At 43.4% G+C, this 15,343-nt stretch overlaps 1 protein-coding gene across 2 annotated transcripts in view; it reads left to right on the forward strand.

The window, feature by feature from the left end:
• LOC138261216 (cytochrome P450 3A21-like) overlaps positions 1 to 15,343 on the forward strand; it is a 334,418-nt gene that overhangs the window by 289,776 nt on the left and 29,299 nt on the right. For both annotated transcript variants that reach the window (XM_069209971.1, XM_069209970.1), the window contains exon 11: positions 13,058 to 13,284. In XM_069209971.1, the coding sequence (XP_069066072.1) occupies positions 13,058 to 13,284 (227 nt within the window). The remainder of the gene's footprint in view (positions 1 to 13,057; positions 13,285 to 15,343) is intronic.

Raw genomic sequence — 15,343 nt, forward strand, 5'->3', positions numbered from 1 at the left:
CCACCGATGCGAGAGGTACACAGTCCAGACCCAACATAAAACCCGTTATACCCAACCCCAAACCCTCACCGAGATTTCCTCTAGAAGACCCGGTTCCCCGAAGACTCGGAGAAGGTCCTCCCCTACAGGGACCACAATGTTTTAACTGCGGAGAGTGAGGTCATATAGCTCGCATGTGTCCCCGGAAAATAGAAGGAGGCGAACCGATGGAGATAGGAATGACCAGACGGCGAGTACTTTGTACAGGAGGGGGAGACATTAAATTTAAACAAACCCTAAAAATTAATGGACGGTCCTTATGTGCTCTCATCGATTCGGGTTGCAGCCAATCCGTTGTTCGCGAAGACTTAATAGGCCCTATAGATCGGGAAACCAGTCAGTGGGTCCATATTTGCTGTATTCACGGTGATAAGGAGCAATACCCCCTGAAAGTAGTCGAATTAGAGTGGGGAGACTACAGGGATTTGCTTCCTATGGGAGTTATGTCCCAACTCATTGAGGAATGTATCGTTGGTACCGACTATGACCATTTCCACGAGCTCTTGGATCATATTCGAAATCCAAAAGCTCCCCAGGAGTGGAAACATCCTGAACAACTAGGTCTAAACCACTACTTACCTGAACCACTACTGCTAAACAACTAAAAAGTCTCTACAACTAAGTACTGAACAACTACTGTCTAAACAACAATTGTGCCTGAATAACAATTGCCTGAACAACTAATTTTAAGGTAAGATTTTCTTTTTGGTTTTTATGGTTTATTAGTAGTTTAGAATACATAAATATGTAGTAGTTGTTCAGGCAATTGTTATTCAGGAACAATTGTTGTTTAGACAGTAGTTGTTCAGTACTTAGTTGTAGAGACTTTTTAGTTGTTTAGCAGTAGTGGTTTAGGCTATAGTTGTTTAGGACCTAGTTGTTCTGTCATATATTCCGCCAGGAGTGGTGGGTTGAGGCTCCTTTTTCGGGAAGCCCCATTGAATGTCCTCTGACCCGCAGAAAACTTTCCCGCCGAGAAAAGCGGTATGAGAGAGTACAGTTCCGGACTCATAAGGAGCAGGAGCAATCCCAAGGACTTATAGCAGAGACGCATGAAGCACCCATAAGTTTCCATCACCAACAGAGAGAAGACCCTACCCTTACTCAGGCCTGGAGCTCTGCAAAAACCGAAGAAACTGATGAGGTGGGTCCCTACTTCCTGGTTAAAAGAAACCTCCTCTATAGGGTTACCACTACCCGATCAGGGGAACGCAAACATCAGTTAATAGTACCTGAACCCTATAGGAACCATGTCCTTACTCTAGCACACAACCAACCGGGGGGGGACATTTTGGGAGAGAAAAAACTGAGGAGTATCTCCTCAGACGATTCTATTGGCCAGGAGTTTTTGCACACATTAGGAGATATTGCTCCCAATGTCCCAGGTGTCAGCTTACAGAACCAGGTAGGCCAAAAAAAGCGCCCCTTCTGCCCCTTCCCATCATAGACATTCCATTCAGCAGGGTGGGGATGGATTTAATTGGGCCCTTAGTACCTTCCTCTAAAGGTCATACCTATATATTGGTTATCGTAGACTATGCTACCCGGTACCCCGAAGCCGTCCCGCTGACAAGTATGACAACAAAAACAGTTGCACAAGCAATGATAACGGTGTTCGCGCGAATAGGGTTTCCCCGAGAGATACTCACTGACCAAGGGACCCCATTCATGTCGAATCTCATGAAACAAGTATGTAGGGTATTGGGAATTTCCCAAATAAAAACCTCAGTTTATCATCCACAGACGGATGGATTGGTGGAGCGCTACAATCGGACCATCAAAACACTATTAAAGAAAATAGTCAAGGACTCAGGCAGAGACTGGGATCAAAAATTACCCTTAGTGCTGTACGCTATCAGAACCCATGAACAGGCCTCAACGGGACATAGCCCATTCGAACTAGTGTTCGGACGGCAACCCCGTTCCCTTTTAGATATGGCTGTAGAAACATGGGAGGAGGAAGCTGAGGGAGCAGGAAGGCCGTTGTTGGAATATGTCCACAACTTGAAGTCCCATTTACAAGGGCTATGGGAACAGGTACGACAAAATATGGAACAGGCCCAAGAGATACAAAAACATTATTATGACAGAGGGAGTAAGTTGCGGATTTTTCACCCAGACGACCAGGTATTAATAATGCGTCCCACGTCTGAGCAAAAACTTCTCGCGAGATGGCAGGGTCCATATCGGGTTATTCGAGCAATCTCCCCTGTCACTTATCTCATAGAACTAAATACCAATCCTAAAAAAAAAACTGATTTATCATGTGAATCTCTCAAAGAAATGGGAAGTTGCAGAGGATGTAGACAACTCAGTAGAGATGGGTCGGTTTTTATATCCCAGTAAGGAATTGAACATAGAGTTCTTCCCTAAGGACAAGGAAAATATTGAGAAAATGCCCTCTGTCAATAGTTCGTTGACAAGTTCAGAGAAAGAGCAGTTATATTTCCTATTGAGTCAGTTTCAACATGTCTTTGCTGAGACGCCCGGGAAAACCTCCTTAATCTGTCATAAAATACGAACAACCCCAGGTAAAATAGTCAGATTGCGACCCTACCGTATTCCTGAGGCAAGGAAGCAGATCATAGAAGACGAGATACAGAAAATGTTAGCCCTGGGAGTGGTGGAACCCTCTAACAGCCCTTGGTGCTCCCCAGTAGTCCTGGTACCGAAACCTGACGGGTCCGTCAGGTTTTGTATTGACTTCCGTAAACTTAATGAAATATCTATGTTTGACACGTATCCAATTCCCCGAGTAGACGATGTCCTTGAAAAACTAGGAAAAGCTAAATATATGTCCACCTTGGACCTAACTAAGGGGTATTGGCAAATTCCTCTTGCTCCAGACGATAAAGAAAAAACAGCCTTCTCTACACAATCCGGTCTCTATCACTTTACAGTGTTACCCTTTGGACTACATGGAGCCCCGGCTACCTTTCAGAGATTAATGGATAGGTTACTAAAGCCCTTTCACACATTCTCAGCAGCCTATTTGGATGATGTCGTTATTTTTAGCGAGACATGGGGGGATCATCTGTACCATCTTCGACAAATATTCAATACCCTGGCAAAAGCAGGGCTAACGGCCAACCCCAAGAAATGCATATTAGGGAAAACAGACATATCTTATCTCGGATACAATATTAGTCAGGGTACCCTACAACCCCAAACCACGAAGGTGGAGGCTATAAGCCATGCCCCTACCCCTACCCCTAAAACAATGAAAGATTTGCGCTCTTTCCTTGGTTTAGTGGGCTATTACCGAAGGTTCATACCAGGATATTCCACCCTTGCAGCCCCCCTCACAGACCTCCTGTCTAAATCCCACCCTAACCGGTTATTACCCTTTTCAGGCCCTCAGACGAATAGTTTTGAGAGATTAAAATCCTATGTTACGAAGGAACCTGTAATGAGATGTCCGGACTTTTCCAAACCGTTTCATCTGTACACTGATGCCTCTAATGTAGGGCTGGGGGCAGTTCTGGCTCAACCTGACGGGGAAGGCAGGGATCACCCTATAGTGTTTATCAGCAGGAACCTGTTTCCCCGGGAACGTCATTATCCCATCATCGAGAGAGAGTGTTTGGCTATTAAATGGGCGGTGGACAATCTGCAGTATTATCTCTTGGGCAAGCCTTTTATTCTATATACGGATCACGCTCCCCTTACCTGGATGGCCGCTCATAAGGATTCTAACTCACGGATTTTGCGATGGTTCCTTGAACTGCAGCCTTTTTCCTTTCAGGTCCGCCACATCCCTGGGGCTCAGCAGGGTCCTGCGGATTATTTATCTCGTTTTCCCTGCTCTTCTTCGGTCCTAAAGCAGGACCGTTCTTGGGATGGGGTGTGTGATCGGGCAGACCCGAACACATCCTCGGCACTGGCGGACACCGACGTGTCGGGTAGTCCCGACACGTCACTTCCGCGTTCCCACGTTTCCGTGGGAACGCTCCCGGACCGAGGACAGCGTTGCCTGGCTGCCGGGGAAACACAAGAGGGCTTCCGGGCCGCGGCGGTGAAAAAGGGGAGTAGCCGCGATATCGGGGAAGGAGAAGGAGAAGGAGCGAGAGAAGGGACGCCAAAAACCGGAACCCGAACAGAGGAACTGACGAGCGGAGCCGAAACCCTGACCAAGGACGAATCAGAGGAAAAGGAGACTGTCGACGGAGGAGATCAGCTGACAGAACGCCCAGGAGCCGGCCACGACCCAGGAGGGTCGTGGCTTGCTAAGGTACGGTCTTTGTGGGACACAAGAGGGAATACACAGCTTAAGAGGGCACTGGGGAAGGGACCTGGGAAAGAGTGAGGGAGGGCTGGGAAGGGATATTGGAGAGCACGTATAGAGGCACAAGGGAATCACATAACACGTGCACTTTAAGGCTATTATTTAAGTTGCCCCAACACGCTACCAGCACAATCCCACCCCTTCTCCCCTTCCCCTTTAGTTTTATAAAACCCAAACCCAGACGCAATTCCCCACTTACCTTAGCGTTTTCCTTCTTTTCCCGGTACAACCCCGCTGGAGCCATACGGGAGACAGAGGAGCCACCAACCTAAGAGACAAAGAAGAAAGAAGAATAAGACCTAGTGAGAAGATTATAAGAAGCCGTCCAGAGACCCTAAAACCCTGTAAACAGAAGGAAAGAAAAAAATTAAAAGCCAAACTCTTAAATAAACCACTTACCTGATCACCATAACCTTTCTCCGTTGCTTTTATACCGTTCCGCCTGCCACAAGGAGTTATCCCAGCAATCGTTTCTGGTGTCAAATTATATTGCGGGGTTCTCGGGAACTCATCATTAGGCTTGACAGAAATCCAGAGAGGTTCTACACCTTTAATCATTCCAATGTCCTTCCCCGTAAAATCCTGCACCTCATTTCTCACAGATTCTCTCAAATCTGGGGCAAATCATCAAGTATTATCAATGTCAGCATCATGCAACACGGCTCATTTTTTATCAACTTAAAGACAGCATCCTTATCATGGGTTTGCACTTCTATTCCTGCTGGAGTGCAAAAGATCACACAGTTTAGTATTGTAAGTAAATCTCTTCCCAAAAGATTCACTGGACTGCAATCACATACGGTAAACTTTTGTTTATCCTCTAAAGATCCTATTTTCACCTTAAATGGGACAGTTTCTTGAGCAGTCATTTGTTTATTCTCTACACTACCAACTTGGATTGTTTTTCCCGAGAGGGGTAGGTTTGTGACTTCTGCTATTCTCAAAGTAGAACCGGTAGCACCAATATCGACCAAGAATGACACAGGGCAGCCATACACTTCACTGTCTATAAATAGTCCACTCTGGTCCACCTTTAAGGCTGCGCGAAATACACCGTCTTCCTGCCCTCTCTGACACAGTCAGGTTGACTGATGGGAGGCAGTTCCTACATTCAAACTGAAAAGGGGAAATTGTTGAAATGGATTATTATCTTGCGTCAAATTCGTATTCATTCTCAAACCCTGATTCATATTCCGACGTGACCCAAAAGCATTTTGCTGTGGCATCAGAGGTTGTGGAACTTGCATTATTGGAGCTTGAGGCATATTGAAATTTTGAATTCTTGGTCTTTGCACACCCTGCATCTGATTGTAATTATTATTGTGAGAAGGTACAAATCTGGCATTTGGACCTGATTAGCTGGATTTAAATGACATTCCCACTTCCAATGTCCCACTCTATTGCAGATGTGACACTGTGTTGATCTTTTTAGACTTGCATGGGATTTTGTGGCTGTTGGTATACAATTTGCATTGTGCCCACATTATTTACAGGCATCTGGCTATTTCTTTGTGCAGCTTTCATTTGAGCAACCATCAATTTTTCCTTCAGCTTTTTCTGCTTCATCGCTATCATCTCATCATGGCAGTATTTTGAGTAACACAAAATCTCACCAATAGACCTATTCTGCCAGCAGATCAAGTGTTGCTGAATCATCAAGCTTATTTCTGTCCTCAATCAACTTGACACAAAATGTCCCATATCCTTTGCCTCTAATGTTTCCATACAACTGTACTGCTGAGTGCCTGCAACAACTCCCATAGTACGCATGGATCAACTCCTTTAGTTCTTGAGTCATTCTGTCCATTTTGACACAATCAACATCTTTAGGAGGCACTATTCCTTTTAGGAATGTCATGACCTCCTGATATTACTTCATTACCAATGTGGATGAACCCTTTGTCAGTGGGTTTCTAGTCAGCATCACCTCAGGCTATATGACAGCTATCATACATTCCGTCCAAAAGTCACTCAGAACAACAATGTCAAACAATGATTTTGGAAATCTTTGTTAAATGATGCAAGATAACTTCTGCTCCATGCCACATGCACATAACCTCCACCAGTCACTTCTCTCAAAAGGAAGGTTGTAACACCTCCCTCTGCTCCAACTGGATGCAGTTCATCTGAATGTTCCTCCTTCTTTTTCACCAATTTAGTCTCCCATTTACCTACTGCATTCCATTTCCTAATATTCTGAATTAATTCTTTAATCTGAGTTTTCAACCTTGGAGTTCTCATTTGAGCAATGTCTTTTTAACCAAAGCACACTCGATAGCTCCTTCGTTGAGCCTTAGTTTTATTTAAGTTAACCTCATATTTCTGAGCCAATTCTGCCAATTTATCATGAACTTGACTTGCTTGCTTAGTGATGTCCCTACACATAAATGCAATCTCATTCTCTTTATAATTTTCCAATTGTTCTAAACCAAGAATTGTTTCCAATTCTACTGTCAAATTTGCCACATCCAAACTTCTTTCTCTCAGTGTCAATGGAATTGTTCCCTAACTCACTTCTGTACTTACGCCATCTTCAGATGAAGTACCTCCATTAAAAAATTGTACCATTTGTCTATTATTTTGGCACTAATAGATGGAGTCACTACAGGAATCCTGGGTGTGGAATCATTTTTCTGAGCACCATTCTTCAAATTCAAAGGTGGTTCCCATACAGGATTGGTATGAGTGTGCATCTTCTGATATGAACTTACTGAAGTGTATCCTGAAATATTCAGAGTCGTATCCGCACTTGCTTCAAATGGAGTGCTTGAATGTGTAGGGATCAAAGGAACAAATTCTCTAGTACCCGAATTATTTGGATCATTTGTTGATCCTGCAACACTATTAGGTACTTCCAGATTGTACATGTTTCTCCCAGCGCCTTCTGATTTATACATAGGAACTACTGGGCCAATAGTAACTGGTACTGTGAGAGCATCAACGTACTCACAGTGGGGTCGACTGGGACACATTCTCTCAGACCTCCACTTCTTAGTTCACAAGGAACGCTAGTAGGAACAGATCGCACAGGACTGAGGGCCAAATTTATGGCGCAGGCATAATGTGGCGCAAGGGGTTGCAAAGTGGTGCAATACAAGCACTGTGCCACTTTGTATATTTGGCATGGCGTTTTTCCCCTTCCACCCCCACATAGGCCTCAACAAAAATGATGCTTATGTTGTGTTGGAACGGCACAAGGCCAGCATAAATCTGGCCCTAAGAGTCTTCCTATTTGGGGCAGAAGGAAAGGTTACTATGCCACTGCCTCCAATACCATTGTTCCCACTCTCACCTCTTGCTTCAGTATACAGGGGTGGATGTTCAGACAATAGCACATCCTCAAGACTATCTCCAGAATCGTCATCATCATCTATGCTCATGTCATCATGCTCCTTTTGCTTCTTCTCCTTTTGTTTTCTGATTGTCTTTCTTTCCCCTTCTCTCTCTGTCCCATCTGTGGTCAAAGCTAGCTACAGCTTAACCCCTTCTTTCATGTCTGTTCTCCACCTTTTTTGCACAGCATCCCATATAGCGCCTGCATAAGAACACATAGCTTTCTTCACTCTGCCTTGATATCTCTCCCTTTCCTTCGCATGGGCAGCACATTCCCAAGCATTAAGTGGTTCATTTGTGCAGGTCTAGGAGGAGGCTTATTTTCATACAGCATTATCCTCAAATTTTTAATAATTCTTGAACTAAATGTGTCATATTGTGGGAAACTCAATGGGCCATCCTTTTCTGTGATTTTGTACCATTGACCAAGCCAAACACTTGTGAAGCCCTCCATTAATTGCCATAAAATGACCAGGAGTACCTTCAAGAGGGGCCATTTCACCCACTCTTCCAGGAATTGGAACATCACCTCTGAATAGGTCTTGCAAAACTTCAAAACTTTTAATTTTTCAACAATTTTCACAAGACATCAATTCCAGAAAGCAACATCGTATCCACAATTCCTCGCTTCAACGCAGTCACCAGTCGCAGCACAGCACCATATGACGTCCACCAATAGCGCAACACTATACCAACTGACCTCTGCCAGTGTTGTACACTGTAATGTAGACCTCACTCCTCATGACACTCACCCTCCTTTACAGTCTGCACACACACACTTGCTCCGCAATATGACACGCACACACAAAATAAAAAAACCTTTATCTGTCCTACTAAAACGAATAGTTTCCAACACACAAGAAAGTTGGCAGTCACTTCTAATGAAACCTCACCATTCGGGGCATCATCGAGACCGTTATAGCTTCACTCTGTGCGTTAAGATTCACTATACCAATCGCCTCAGATTCACACAAAGTAAGCCCCTATCTTAACTATGCCATTGATGAGGTCTCAAAATGACAAAACCTCTGAGCTGGCAATCTAATATAGTGTCTTCTACACCTTTTAGACTATCCACGATTTTAGGCCACTTCGGACCCAATAACTTCTTCAACCTCTTTATAAATCATCATGCAAAAACATCTCCTCAAAACACCATTTATTCACACGATCACCGCAAACTAGATATGACTTCCGCTATCTGCAACCGTATTAATACTCACTCATCCATTGGCAGTACAACTCTCCTCCGAATTGCCCCAATTCCACTGATCTTTCAAATCTGAAAACGAGCAACTAAATTGGACAGTGGGGACTAAATGTTCTAGAGCCTAAATCCAGTTTTGGAAAGAGAACCATCCTCGTCACCACCATCTGTTCCAGCTCTCGGCTCTTTTTCTAGATTCTTGGGTCTGATGAATTTTTCTTCTCCATTCTGAAGGGTGAGGAGACAATGCTTTAAATTGTTCAAATTAATTACAGTGTAACTCGATGGTCACACATTCAAAGCCAGAAACCGGCTTACAGTTCAAAGGGCTTTATTTAGGCTCAAAGTCATTCTTATATATATGTCTCAAAATCATAGCATACATTTACAGACTAACCAAAGGCCAATCAAAACCTCACACAATATGAAATTTAAGTAACATGCAAAAGACAACTAATTCAATAGGGATAATGCAGAAAATGAGGAAAAACAATTGATGCATAGAGTTCAAAAACAAGTGCCCAACCATTTGATCTTAAACCTGACTATGCTAATGTTCTATAGGTTCAGGAAAGTAGTCAGCACAGCAGAACTTCTGGAGAAGTTTCCATCAAGAGAGGTATGGCAGCATGATGCCACAAAGAATTAGAGTTCAAGAGGGGTATCTACATATGGTCCTCTCTCAACTAAGGGCAGAGGGAATCTGAATCTTACCGCTAACTAAATCTCACTTAAATCTTTTTTCTTCCAAGGATGATCTGATAGGCAAATACCTTTTTCAGATCAAAAACATAACCACAAATTATAATTTGTGCTAGAAATTGGGTTTTTGTTTGACAGTCAGGTTACCCACTGTCCAAGCAAGGACTGTATTCAGGGCAAAGGAGAAACACACCCGGTTAACCCATACTCACCCCCTTGGTAGCTAGGCACAAGCAGGCAGGCCTAACTCAGAAGCAATGTGTAAAGTATTTGTACCAACACACACAGTAATACAGTGAAAACACTAGAAAATGGACACCAAACCATTTTAGAAAAAGATGTAACATTTATCTAAATCAAACAAGACCAAAACGACAAAATTCCAGCATACAAAAGTCAGGATATGAATTTTCAAAACAATAAGACTCTTACTGTATAGAAAACAATGGAAATGATGATTTTGCACAAAGTACCTGGTATGTGTAAAAAATTAAGCCGCACGGGTGAGTGTGCATCGGAAAAGTCAGCGATGTGTCAATTCCTTCCACGCAAGGGAGGCCTGTACAATTTCTTCCTCAGTCGAGTCAGCAATGAGTCATTTTTCTCCCTTACAAAAGAGCGATGCGTCAATTTCTAGGCGGAGCACCTTGGATCTCTGCAGAGTCAGGATGACTTTGACGCCCATGGACAATACGTGGAAAATCCGGTTGCACGGTGTTAGAAAACCGCGCTGTGTGTGGTTTGCGTCGTAATCAGCAGCCGCAAGCGGGTGTTGCGCTTCCTTTCTCCATCCACGATGAGTCGATTTTCCAGCTGTGATGCAGGTGAAGCATTGATTTCAGTCACGAGCCCACAGCGCATCATTTATCAGCCGCGTTGCAGATGGTGTGTCGAAACTTTCCCAGCACGGCGTTCTGTGCGTGGATTTCCAGCTTTCGTTCTGCCAACTTCATCTTTTAAGGGCCCAGGGACTGGATAGGGCACCACTTGGCAGGGCAGGAGCCTCAGCAGAGAGTCCAGGTGCCGGTAGAGGAAGCCTTTGATGGCCCTGAGACTTCAAAACAAGAGGCAAACTCAGTTCAAGCCCTTGGAGATTCTTCTCAAGCAAGAATGCACAACAAAGTCCAGTCTTTGTCCCCTTTCACAGGCAGAAGCAGCAACTGCAGGATAGCCCAACAAAGCAAAGTCACAGGCAGGGGCAGCACTTCTCCTCAGCTCTTCAGCTCTTCTCCTTGGCAGAGGTTCCTCTTGAGACCAGAAGTGATATAATTTTCAGAGGTTTTGGGTCCAATAATTACACCACTTTCTGCCTTTGAAGTTGGTAAAATTCAAAGGGGAGTCTCTCGTGTTTGGTTTGCAAGATCCTACCTTGCCCAGGCCAGGCTCCAGACACACACCAGGGGGTTGAAGGGCAGGGACAGACCATTCAGGTGTAAGTGACCACTCCTCCATACACTCAAGCACAGATGGCTCATCAGGATATGAGGGCTACACCCCAGCTCCATTTGTCTCACTTTCTAGAGGGGATTCACAAACAGCCCAACTGTCAAACTGACCCAGACAGGAAATCCACAAACAGGCGGAATCACAGAATGGTTAAAGCAAGAAAATGCCCACTTTCTAAAAGTGGCATTTTCAAACTAACAATCTAAAAACCAACTTTACTAAAATATGTTTTTTTAATTCTGAGTTCAGAGACACCAAACTCCACATTTCCATGTGCTCCCAAAGTGAATCTGCACTTTAAAAATATTTAAAGGCAGCCCCCCATGTTAACCTATGAGAAAGATAGGCCTCTCAAAAGTGAAAAGCGAATTTAGCAGTATTTCACTGTTAAGACATGTAAAACACATCAGTACATGTCCCAATTTTAACATACATTGCACCCTGCCCATGGAGCTACCTAGGACCTACTTTAGGGGTGCCTTACATGTATAAAAAGGGGTGGTTTAGACCTGGCAAGTGGGTACACTTGCCAAGTCGAATTGGCAGTTTAAAACTGCAAACACTGACACTGCAGTGGCAGATCTGAGACATGTTTACAGGGCTACTAATGTGGGTGGCACAATTAGTGCTGCAGACCTACTAGTAGCATTTGATTTACAGGCCTTGGGCACCTCTAGTGCACTTTACTAGGGACTTACTAGTAAATCAACTATGACAATCATGGATAGCCAATTACACATACATTTTACACAGGAGCACCTGCACTTTAGCACTGGTTAGCATTGATAAATTGCCTAGAGTATCAAAAAACAGCAAAAACTGAGTCCAGCACACATCAACAACCTGGGAGGCAGAGGCAAAACGTTAGGAGAGACCACGCCAAGGATGCCAAGTCTAACAATTTGCTAATTGACACTTCGGCCTTCTGTGATTTCCACGTCAACCTTGGTACACCCTTGTGCTCTAGAATTCCACAAGAGTTACAGCTGCCATCTAAGGATATTCCTCACATCCTTGATAAGCATTTCAACTGGCTTTTCTTATCATCTCGAACAATGAGCTTCCTATTAACTCAGTCTCAGATCCTGACACCTGAAGCTTTAGAAAAACATTGAAAAAGCAAACTGCACATTGAAGGTTAAAACACAAAAAAATGGTTGGGCCTTCACTCTGGCCAAATTAATTAAACACAAATACACCTTCAGGTTAACTAAATTCTCTCTGTCTCATATCAAATCTATAATGATTATAAAGAATAATATTTCTGAAACATTATAACATAAACATTCTTTTAAACGATGATAAAATATGACATACATGAAACATTCCATTTGTCTGTGCACTTGGCCTGTATATTTTACCGTGCACCACGTTAAAAGAAAACATTTATTTTGTTAAGCAGAAAAACAACCACCATTTGGTTTCACATTTTAAGAGATGGCACAGCCAGATTATGCTATCTCAATTCTATCAAGGGTGATTTCATTTTCTTCTGTATTAGTGTTTTGCTGTGGCACTTCAGTTGTCACTGGTTAACCATTGGTTTGCCATAGATTTTTCTCATTTGAACTCTTGACATTTAAATTAGGTCATGTGCTCAAGGGGCCAATGTCTACATAACACATACATTATAGTATTTTTTAAAATCTTTCTTAAGCCAGTCAGCAGAAAGGTCAATGGTGGTAGCACCTAAGCTGCTTAGAAAACATTAGGCTAACACTTGTTTTAGAAGTCGTGCTTAGGAAATAGGAAGAGTGTGGTAATGTGTATGGACAAGGTTGTGTACATCTTTTAAAATTGGTATAATTAACATTCAAATGTTTTGGGAAGATGAATGACCCAGAAGGGCGAAGGCATCAGATTTGTAAACCATCCACTTCAGGACTCTAGCCCCAGCAAGCCAACAAGCAAGCTGATATAAATTCTGTTGGCTCGGTAATAAGATCTCTTGCATTACATGGGTGATGTATTTGTGTCAAATAAGAAAGATTTTTATCAAGTATAGTGCCTCACTTCTAACCTACAGTATTTTCCATTAACTGTAGGCTCCTCCCACATATGAGGCACTGTTGCAGATGGAGTACTTGGAGATGGCAATTAATGAGGCCCTCAGATTGTACCCAGCTGGAGGACGAATTGAAAGAGTCTGTAAGAAGACCGTGGAGGTGAAGGGAGTGACAATCCCAGAAGGAGTGGTGGTGGTGATCCCATTATATAGCCTGCACCGGGACCCTGAGTATTGGCCAGAACCAGACAAGTTCAATCCAGACAGGTATCATTCACAAATGAAGGGTGCAAGAAAGGGAGATAGAGTGATAGCAAGGAAATCCGTTAACATTATGGCTAATTATCAATGATTCAAATTACTGAATAAATAAGCGGATAGAGAATAAGAAAGCTGGCTTAAGTTAAGATAGAGTTTCAAATCACTTTTATAACCACAGTTCAAATAAACTAAAATTGCAGTCTCTCACAGCACACATTACCAATCTAAGCTTAGTTTTAACTGAGCACAAACGGATGTACTAGAAAACATTGCGACCTTGTGTTTTAGAACTTCAGTTAACTATAATCGCTCAATTAGTTACACTGTTCATCTTGTGATTTAATTCATTTTGTGTAGGAAGTGTCTTGTAATTTGCCCATTGTGGGCCTCATTATGACCCTGGCGGCCGGCTGTAAGCTGGCAGTAACTCTGCCAACAGGCTTGCGGTGTACCGCCAGCGTATTATGACCGTGGCGCATTAACCATGGCCATACCACCGGCCCCTCCAAGTGACCGCCTGGTGCCAGGTGGTCATAATCCCCAGGGCAGCTGTGCAAGCACCACTGCCCTGGGGATTATGAGTCCCCAACCGCCAGCCTGTCCATGGCGGTGTGGCTGGCGGTAAGGTGGACTCAGGGTGCCCCAGGCACAGCCCCATCGCGCATTTCAATGCCCGAATTTTGGGCAGTGAAATGCAGGACGGGTGCTGCTGCACCCGCTGCACATCAACATTAACACCAGCTCTATTATGAGCCAGCAGCAATGTTGATGTGACTTTTTCGCTGGGCCACCGGAAAAGTCATAATAGGGAGCCACCAATACAGCCAGCACTGGCAGTATAGTGGCACCCGCAGCTTCGGCGGTCTTTCTATAAGACCGCCGAAGTTATAATGAGGGCCTGTATGTTTAATCTAATTCACATGAACTGAACTGAATAGAATTGGCTATAAAATGTGATAAGTGAAATGTGTCTACAGCGCCATCATAGTGCTCCCCGAGAAGACCTCCAAAAGACTGAAATAAATGATGACCACTGCAGGTCCATTTTTTAGACTTCAGTCCTAAGTGTTGGTAAACCTGGAGATGGTAACAAGACCACTGTTATACATGGATCCGTAGAGCTGAAAAAAGACTACCAAATAGTGTGTAGTTAAAAACGTGCGCCTTCTAAGGAGGTACTCAAGAATATAAACATCTACGCAGTAAAGATGAGTGTAAACTTATGGGGAACAATTCTCAAAACATTTTACAGTAAGGAGTTCTCTTTTATGTACTCTTACATACTTTTGAAAAGCCAAGCACACTAATAATAAAAGTTCAAAGAGGACATCATCCTTTCTATTAGTGCTACTCGTATATATATATTACTATTTTAGTCCCATGTTGGATGTTATTGGGCCAGTTCACAAAGGAATGCAAGAGTACAGTAAAGTATACACCAGGAGTATTGAATTGACTTGCATCAGTTGTGCTGGAGACAAATGAATTTAGTGAAGAAATGGTGGCAGATAGTGCATTTTAAAGCACATTGACACAGTAACCTTGCTCAAGGATGTAAATACTATTTTAGGTAAAGGGTTGGAGGCCCTCTCCTTTGCTGATCTTTCTCTATTTCCTTCTTCTCTCTTCCTCTCTGGTCCATTATCCTGCTCCCTATACTTTCCTGCATCTTTCCTACCTTTCTACCATTTTTACTGTCTTTTCATATAAACCACTTTTCCGTTGTTCCTCATATGGGGCCACATGTACAAAGATCCGGTTTTGCGACTCGCAAACTGTGAGTCTTAGAGTCTCACAATTTGTTAGTCGCAATACCGAATGTACAACAGTGTACTTTACACTGTTTGCAATTCCTAATGGGGGTCGTAAATGATCTACCTCATGAATATTCATGAGGTAGGTCGCCATTTGCGACCCCTTTTGGAATGGCGGCCCTCACAAGGATGGTGGCCTGCTGGAGACAGCACACCACCATGTTTTAACTTCTTTTAAAGAAAGCAGTTTTTTTTTAAATGCAGCCCGTTTTCCTTAAAGGAAAACGAGATGCATTTTAAAAAAAAAATGA

This window comes from Pleurodeles waltl, chromosome 10, assembly GCF_031143425.1.
Source record: "Pleurodeles waltl isolate 20211129_DDA chromosome 10, aPleWal1.hap1.20221129, whole genome shotgun sequence".
In the NCBI taxonomy this organism is placed as follows: Eukaryota; Metazoa; Chordata; class Amphibia; order Caudata; family Salamandridae; genus Pleurodeles; species Pleurodeles waltl.